This window comes from Gadus macrocephalus, chromosome 18, assembly GCF_031168955.1.
Source record: "Gadus macrocephalus chromosome 18, ASM3116895v1".
NCBI classification, from domain to species: Eukaryota; Metazoa; Chordata; class Actinopteri; order Gadiformes; family Gadidae; genus Gadus; species Gadus macrocephalus.
The window spans coordinates 17,752,411-17,760,533 of record NC_082399.1 but is presented as its reverse complement, the minus strand read 5'-3'; the positions used below and the strand labels follow the sequence as shown (position 1 = coordinate 17,760,533).

Here is an 8,123-nt window from a genome sequence, read left to right as displayed (position 1 = left end):
AAGCTAACAGACTCACACTATTAACTGCTTTGATGGTCAGACAGTCCGACCGATCGAGACTACAGATTTACAGTATAGCTGCCTTCGATGGACAGTTAGACAGTTGTTTCAATCAGTGTTTGAACAAAATGGCAAATAATGTAACGTCACGTGGCTCATTGACTTGCATCAAAATAATAGCTATTCTGGTTTGGCTACACCACAACATAAAGAGTCACAAGGGTGGAAGTGAAGAAACTAACAAAATTAGAAAGTACATTATTTATTACATAATTATGTGTGAATTGTATTTTCTCCCCATGCTATTAAATGATTTTATCACAGTGAACACGGATAAACAAAGAGTGATCGAGCTGATGAATGGGAGTGACGCAGCAGATTGTCGATGCGTTGTTGGGTAATGACGATATTACAACAATATGTTGATAAAGCGCAGCTCCCGGTTTCATTTTAGTTTTGGCTGTGTGTGCCATTTTTAATACATGTCAATTTATATCCATATCCACTGTTTTCTAAATTATTTGAATCTATGACATACATCTTTCTTGGTTACGTTTAAAATTTTATTCAAATATGTGTTCTGCAGCTGGGCTGAAGGGAGCTCTAGGTTTTTTATGCATCCTGTTATGGGCCCTATTGGCCCAAAACAGGATCCATAAAAAATGAAACAGCTGATTGGCTACATGTGTGGGCCATGTGACCAGTTATTAAAGTCTTTTTTGTTACTACGTAACGGCGACGGCATAGCGCCAAAATGTCAAAAAGCATTGACATTTGTCGATATGGCACTCCGACTATTTATGACTTTGCCTGTAACCAATGTCAGCGGGGATCGCCCTTTTAAAAAATTGCCAGTAGACTTGAGTCTACTGAAAGTTGTCAATTGAAATAGATTATAAGCCTCATTAAGGTTCTCTGTCAGAAAGACTTCTAACGAGTAAGAATATGTATTTGTGATTGTGCTGCTGTGGCATTATTGCTGTTATTATATCCTGCTACTGTGTTTATTGTATTTGTATGGCTTTGTTTAATTTGAGTATTGCACAGCGGTTCGATTTGTGTCTCTGTAAGGATGTGGTGATTTTGCCTCAGTAAAACAGGGTGTAGGCCTACTGCTGCTGATGTTGTACGCTTACCTCTTGTGTTAGAAAGCTAAAAGCTGTTACCAGTTTGCAGATGCCCTGTGAATCCCTTTTTAGCTCGCTCTGTCAGTCAGTCGGTTGGTCCACAGAAATACATGGTTGCGGCAGCTAAAGCAAAATCACATTTATTCCTGTATCATTCTTAGTAGAGGTTGTCTCAATGGGTGTGTATTTAGTGCACCCCAAGTATGTGCGTGTGGGCCATGTCATATTCATAGAAAGCATTTAAACATTGCACTAAATTAGGCCTACTTTTATTTTTTTAAATAAGTTATTTCTGTTGATCATTAAGGGGGCCTCACATAAATTATAGCCTAGGGCCAATTAAAACCTTAATCTGCCACTTGTGATGGAAAACGTAAATATAAAATTGGGGACAAAAAAAAAAGCCATAACAGAAAGTCCTTCAGCAAATGAGGCAGTTCAAACTCAACATGTCCATCATTAGCTCATTAGCTGAGCTTCTAATGGGCTGCTAGTGATCTGCTTACTGACCTCAGTTGTCAGGTGTGAAAGAATTAGCAAGTGAACCAATTATTAAATCCAAACAAATAGCAGATTCATTTAAATGGAACATTCAATATACATTTTAAGTAGTATGTGAAACCTGCATAATAAACTGAAGCTAGACTAACCAATCTTCCAGCCAGAGGCAATAATGTTCTTGTCTGTCTGCTTCTGTTTTGTCCACCTTGGTCCCAAAAAGCTCCCTTTTCTCTCTCTTTTGTTATTAATTCTTCATAGTTTTCACCCTCTCATCCTCATTTCTTGTGCTTGGTTTGTTTTTTCACTGTCCCATCTTAGTTGTCATTCACTGCACTGCGTCGCACTAGCAATTGTATCTTACTGTAGAAAGCCATCGAAGAGATAAGCATTCGGGGGGAACAGTAGCAGTCCCCTTCAATCAATCCCCGGATTTATACTGGACAGGACGTTCTAGTCCTGGCTTTATTGCTGTCCCGATGTCTTATAGAGGGATATTTATGCTCCGTTGTATTTTAAAGAGTATGTTAGCTACCCAACCCACCTCACATACTCATCTCTAGTATTTTGTTCTGCAACAAAGGTTTGAAAAAGCTCAATTAACTGATAAAATCAGGTGTTTCTTACCTCAAATAATCAACCCTTGTGCGTACACTATGGAAGCATATATGTAGCAAAATTCAAATGGCAATGCAATTTACAATTCAATAAGTCATTACATTATGCAATAGACAATTCTTTATGCAATTGAATATGGGGTAACACTTTATATTAAGGTACACCTATTCACCATTAATTAGTTGCTTATTAGCATGCAAATTAGTAACATATTGGCTCTTAATTAGTCATTATTATGTACTTATTAATGCCTTATTCTGCATGGCCTTATTATACAACCAGTAAGCCATTAACTAAGAGTTTTCCCTCAATAACCTCAGAATTATTGCTTATTAGCAGTAAGTAAGGAAGTTGTTGCATATGAATTATGATCTTAATATGCTTTGCTTAGTATGGACTTTATAAGGTGGTAGTACCACAAGAATAGTTATTCTCCCTTAATAACACTTAATGAATATGGTCTGTTCTTACATAAAAAATACACAAAACTACAAGTGTTAATAGTGTCCAAATAACTCTAAATTAAGTCTTTGTTACTTAGAATATGTTCCCCATACTAAAGTGACATCTTGATCATTACTAATTCACTAGTAATTGAACACTTATTAACCAACACATGTTCCCTAATCTAAAGTTGCCTCCTTTTTACACTTAGTTAATATATTATAGCACATAACTACTGCAATGAACAAGCGATGGGTTACACCTTTGAAAAAAATGGATCTATCTATAGGTTCCCTCTCATTCAGTGGTAGAATAACAAAGACAGCACAAGTACAAATACCTCATTTATTAAACCACTGGTTCAGGTTTTCCCAAGGCTGACAACAAATACTGCCTGAAAATTCAAACACTGACAAGTATCAATGTTTATAAACATGTCATACAATATGGTATCAAATGTATAAGCAGGTCAGACTGTATGATAATACAGGTACTCTATTGTTGAACATCTGTGTGATCCTTTAACCAAAATCTGCCTGCTTAAAAAAAACACAATATAAAATACTGCACAATATTAAGTACAAAAATACAATAAATTGCACAATCTAAAAAATATAAAACCTGCACAGCTCAACATGAACTTGCTCTTCATCAGCTAAACTACACTTGTCAAAGCTTAGAACAAATGTACTGAACTGTACAAACATTGCACTTTCACAGCCTAAACTTGCTCTATAATTACTGCATCAGGTGATTTATTTCCCCTGTGCACTAACAAGGATATAACTAAATCTGCACAGGTTAATATTTCACGTTTCCAATACAATACAACCAATCTTTAACTGAACAAAGCAGATCACTTAAGTCTTTAATATTTCATCAACAAGGGGAGGAGTTGGCCTTTGGCCTTCATGTCCTCTATAATGCTCTTCTTCTCAGGGGTAATGTGGGTTGCACACCTCTTAGCAAAGGACTGCAGGGTCTCAGTTGCAGGATCATACTTCAGGGTCTTGAAGGTTTCAGGATCCACAATGCTGAGCTCTGCAATTGCAGCAGTCATCTTGATGGTTCCCCGGTCCACGCCATTGATTCTGAAGGCTTCAGTCATGGTGCGGACTTTGCTTAAGCTTTTCAAGACTTTTTTATATCTGCTGATAACCTCAGCTGGTCCTTTTGCTGAAAAATATATAAAACAAAAACAAAAGAACACGAGAAATGAGCACAAACAACGGCTTAAGGTCAGCTGAAATTGCTCAAACCGGTCACTTCTCTTTTGATAAAAGTATGAAGCATATTCTAGGAATGGGACAATCTGCTCATCTACTGATATGATTACATGCACAATATGTGGTTCAGAATTCAATACAAAAATGATACTCTAAGATCTGTTTAGTTGGTAAGTCTTACGGTTCAGAATTATGTTTACTTCTGAGAGACAAATCTTTCTAGCAATACATTTGATGTTGAATAATAATTAGTGTGAATGCTGCAAAATAAAATGGAGCTTTATTCTTGATGAAAGCCACATTTTTTACTTTAGACATTTAATTTTTATTTATCATCAAATTCCTAGTATATTCAGACTCTAGAACTGAAGATCTGTATTTTTGCCTCATAATTACTTCAGAACATATATTTTTAACAGCTCTTCCAATGCTTTTATTAATAATTACTTTTCATGACCACTTGTTGCTAACAGGGCAGGTGGTTCAAGTTATGCCATTCTTACCTCTCACATGAGCTTTTCCAAGCACAGCCACAGTTGCAGATGCAGGTGGCTGTGTCCAACGTTTCTTCCGTCTTTGGATGACAACATCACTGTCCGAGGACTCACTGATGTTTGGAGAAGATGGGGGAATGACGTCATCTTCATCCATGTTACCATCGTCATCCTCGTCGTCGTCCTCCAAAGTAAATACTTTTGGTTGAGCTTTGATCAAATAGGAGGATAGATGAGACAAAGATCAGATTGTTATGAAGACATATCACACCTTTCATTACAATTACATTACATTTTGCAGATACAAGTTGCTCCCAAATCACTCACATGATTTCTTCTTTCCCATGATTTGCTCACGCAAGAAATTGCGCTCTTGCTCAAGATCCTTTATTATTTTTTCTTGCCATTGGATCCTTGCTTCTAGGAACTCCACTTTGGAGATTGATCCTTAAAAACAAAAATGAGAGCAGGATACAAAAAATATTATGATTTGACAGTATTGAGTGAGTGAGTGAGTGAGAGAGAAAGAGAGAATGACATGCATGTGTAGCAGGATGGGCCTTTAATTAGTGCTGCAGTACCGGCCTATCACTGTTGGGTGCGCTGCCTATAAAGGTGGGTGGTTGTGCACTGGGAGCACTCTTGCCTGGGAGCTCCTGGCTACCCCGCCTCCTGTTGTCACCGAAACCTGATTGCCTCACCTGATCGCCTTTTAGTTGGATCGTGCAGCTCGCCGTTGTTTGGTATGTAGTGGTTGTGTGCATCTGTGTACCTTCTAAACTTTGCACAAGTCCTCAACATTGGCTTCCATCCCTCAGGCAGTTCATTGGCCGGGTCTTCCCTCTCCCGTATCGACCCCAGTTGTAGGGCGTGTGAGTGTTTCCTCCTCTACCTGTTGCAGCGGGGAGCGATCAGCTGTAAATCGAGTTGCACTTGTAATGGTGTTGCTCGGTACAAGTGATCCCCTTCCTCTTTGATGTTCATTCAACTCCTGACGGTATGTGGATAAGATGACGCTAACCCAAGTTATTGCAGTTGTTGTTCAGCCTCTAGAACAAATGTATTTTTCTATGGCAGGGTTGACGTGTGTGTGGGCGGTTTCTGCCAGCACGTCCCCCCCCCTCTTCACGCTGCTGTTGGCCGGCTGCCGTTTTGCCCACTGTTTATATAGCCAACACATCCATTCTACTCTGCATCTCCTGCTGTGCTGTACCTGCCACCGAGTATGGTGATTGCTGCCTCATCCTCAGTCTCATTGTCTTAAGTTATTCATTTAACCGACTTCTAACTGATCTTATTGATGATATTATTTGTGTTTTGTGGGTTGCTTTGCATGTTTGTTTTGGTTTGATTCGTTTTCTTGGTTATTTTGGTTTGGTTTAATTGCTTTACTTATTCATTTGGATTTATCAGTTTGGATAAATCTCCTTTACTTTTGATTTAAACTCCATTTAGTTATTTGTTCTTCCCTTTTTGTGTATTGTGTGTGTGTGTGTGTGTTCGCTTTAGTGTGTTTGTGTGAACATATTTTATTGAGAAGTCATGTTTAAAGATTATATATATTAATTAAAAGGAATTGAATTTGTATGCTGACCCAGTCTCAAGCTTTCATTAGTGAACGAACTTGTGTGCATTAACTTAAGTTAATCTAACTCTCCAGGTGAAATTCCTGGGGTGGCGTTGTTGGCAACTTGTCACTAGTTCTTTAACCGAACTTTATCTCATTGTTTCCCCCACCGCCGAATGCCACATTTGGCGTTGTCGGCAGGATAATTACTTTTGGAAAGCAGAGACGTGTGGTCCAGTTTCTTTATATAATTTGTTTTGTTTATTTTAATAGTCCCCAGGGTACATATTTGATGTAGATGTTTTGAATTGTGTTCAGAGGCAAAACGGCAGCTTGGCCTTTCGTGGTCCTCTGAGTCCCGGTGAGAATCCAGTTGTGGGGTTGTTGTGTCCTAGTCTGACTGTAGTGTTAGTTATGGATGTAGAGCTGCAGGAGTTGAGGGAGCTGGTGGCGCAGTTAAAGGTGGACAATGAGAGGTTGCGGCAGGAGCAGGCTGTGGCCGTCCCCGGTCCTAGTTCTGAATCCTCCACTTCTTCTGTGCCACCTGTGGCCCCTGTTACTACTAGGAACCCCATAGCAGAGAGGCTGGTTTTTGTGCCAAGGGATAGAAAGTGTCCTATGTTCAGGGGAAAATCAGGTATGGGGTTGACTGAGTGGCTTGAGGAGGCTCAAGCCTGCATGCGGGCGCGTCACTTATCCACATCTGAGCAAGCCTTTTTCTTGTTTGATCATCTTGAGGGTGAGGCTCGAGAGGAGATCAAATATCGGTCTGTTGTGGAGAGGGAAGACTCAGCTAAAATCATCTCTGTGTTACAGGAACTGTATGGGTGCTCAAAGTCTTATGTAGCCTTACAGGAGGCGTTCTTCTCCCGACGGCAACAAGAAGGGGAGACACTGCACGAGTTCTCCCTCGCGTTGTTGAGCTTGATGGAGTCGGTGAAAAGAAGTGCACCTGGTGGGATGACGAATGCAGACGTTCTGCTGCGCGACCAATTTGTCGAGCATGTTTTGGACGGTGCCTTGCGTCGCGAGCTGAAGCAGTTGGTCAGGAGGCAGGCTACTGCTACTTTGCTTGATGTCCGGGGTGAGGCGATCCGGTGGGAACGGGAGGGGTTCCCTGGGGGCGGGAGGGGTCGGAGTCATTCCGTTCCTTCAGCTTTTGGTCTCCAGTACGGGGTACAGAGTGGCTCCCGGGGAGCAACCACTCCACCTCAGGGACAGGAAATGGTGGAGATGAGAGAGATGTTAAGGTTGCAGCAAGAACAGCTGAACCAACTTACCCAGAGCATCGCCACATTGCAGCCCTCTCATCTGCGCCACCCTCCACCTCGTCGTGGCCCTGTTATATGCCGGCGCTGCCAACAGTCAGGTCACTACGCAAGCGAGTGTGATGGCGTTCGGGTTTCTGCTCGCACACAGTCTTCTTTGCCTGGTCGTCAACAGTCTAACAGGCATTTTCATCAGGCTCAGGAGCCGGAAAACTAGCACCCGCCGAACTGCAGAGCCACAGTTCGGGGGGGGTAGCCACTGGCTCGGAGGAAGTTCTTGAGCTGATGTCGTCTTGCCCGCATGTTGCCGTGAACATGGGTGGAGCTCAGGTTCTTTGCTTGGTAGACACCGGTTCCATGGTGTCTACAGTTACAGAAAGCTTTTTCCTGAAACACTTCCGGCCTTGGGGGCATGAGAGGCTCCAAGCTTGTAATTGGCTGAAGCTTAGAGCAGCCAATGGGTTGGACATCCCCTATGTTGGCTACCTGGAGTTAGATGTCGAGCTCTGTGGCACCTCAGTGCCGCGGTGTGGGGTTTTGGTGGTGAAAGATCCTCCGGGAGCGGTGTCTGCTCAGGTTCCTGGTATTCTGGGGATGAACATTATTCGTCGATGTTATCAGGTGCTCTTTGGACAGCATGGTCTGGCTTTGTTCAATTTGCTCTCTGTATCAGATGCACCAGAGACAGTTACGCAGGCACTACAGAAGTGTCATCAGGCCAGCAGGCAAGCCCCTCAGCACGCAGCAGGCCAGGTCAAGGTTCGGGGTGGGAAGGCATGTCGTATCCCTGGTGGTACGATGACAATAGTTACAGCAACATGCTCCGAGCAGTACTCAGGTACTAGGGTGTTGTTTGAGCCTTTGGAGTCTGGCCTACCTGC

The 8,123-nt window shown here is 41.9% G+C and overlaps 1 protein-coding gene across 1 annotated transcript; it reads right to left on the bottom strand.

Annotated features, from left to right (window-relative positions):
• Window positions 1-3,532: 3,532 nt before the first annotated feature.
• LOC132445992 (coiled-coil domain-containing protein 106-like) lies at window positions 3,533-4,921 on the bottom strand. Its single transcript, XM_060036020.1, has 3 exons — window positions 4,735-4,921; window positions 4,417-4,617; window positions 3,533-3,863 (listed from the first exon to the last, which is right to left on the bottom strand). The coding sequence occupies exons 1-3, from the start codon at window positions 4,751-4,753 to the stop codon at window positions 3,556-3,558; spliced, it is 528 nt and encodes a 175-aa protein (XP_059892003.1). The 5' UTR covers window positions 4,754-4,921; the 3' UTR covers window positions 3,533-3,555.
• Between the last annotated feature and the right edge of the window lie 3,202 nt (window positions 4,922-8,123).

Excerpts from the sequence above, each read along its gene's own strand:
- LOC132445992 (XM_060036020.1), bottom strand. Across the intron at positions 3,864-4,416 it reads TGGAAAAGCTCATGTGAGAG|CAAAAGGACCAGCTGAGGTT; the intron begins GTAAGAATGGCA and ends TATATTTTTCAG.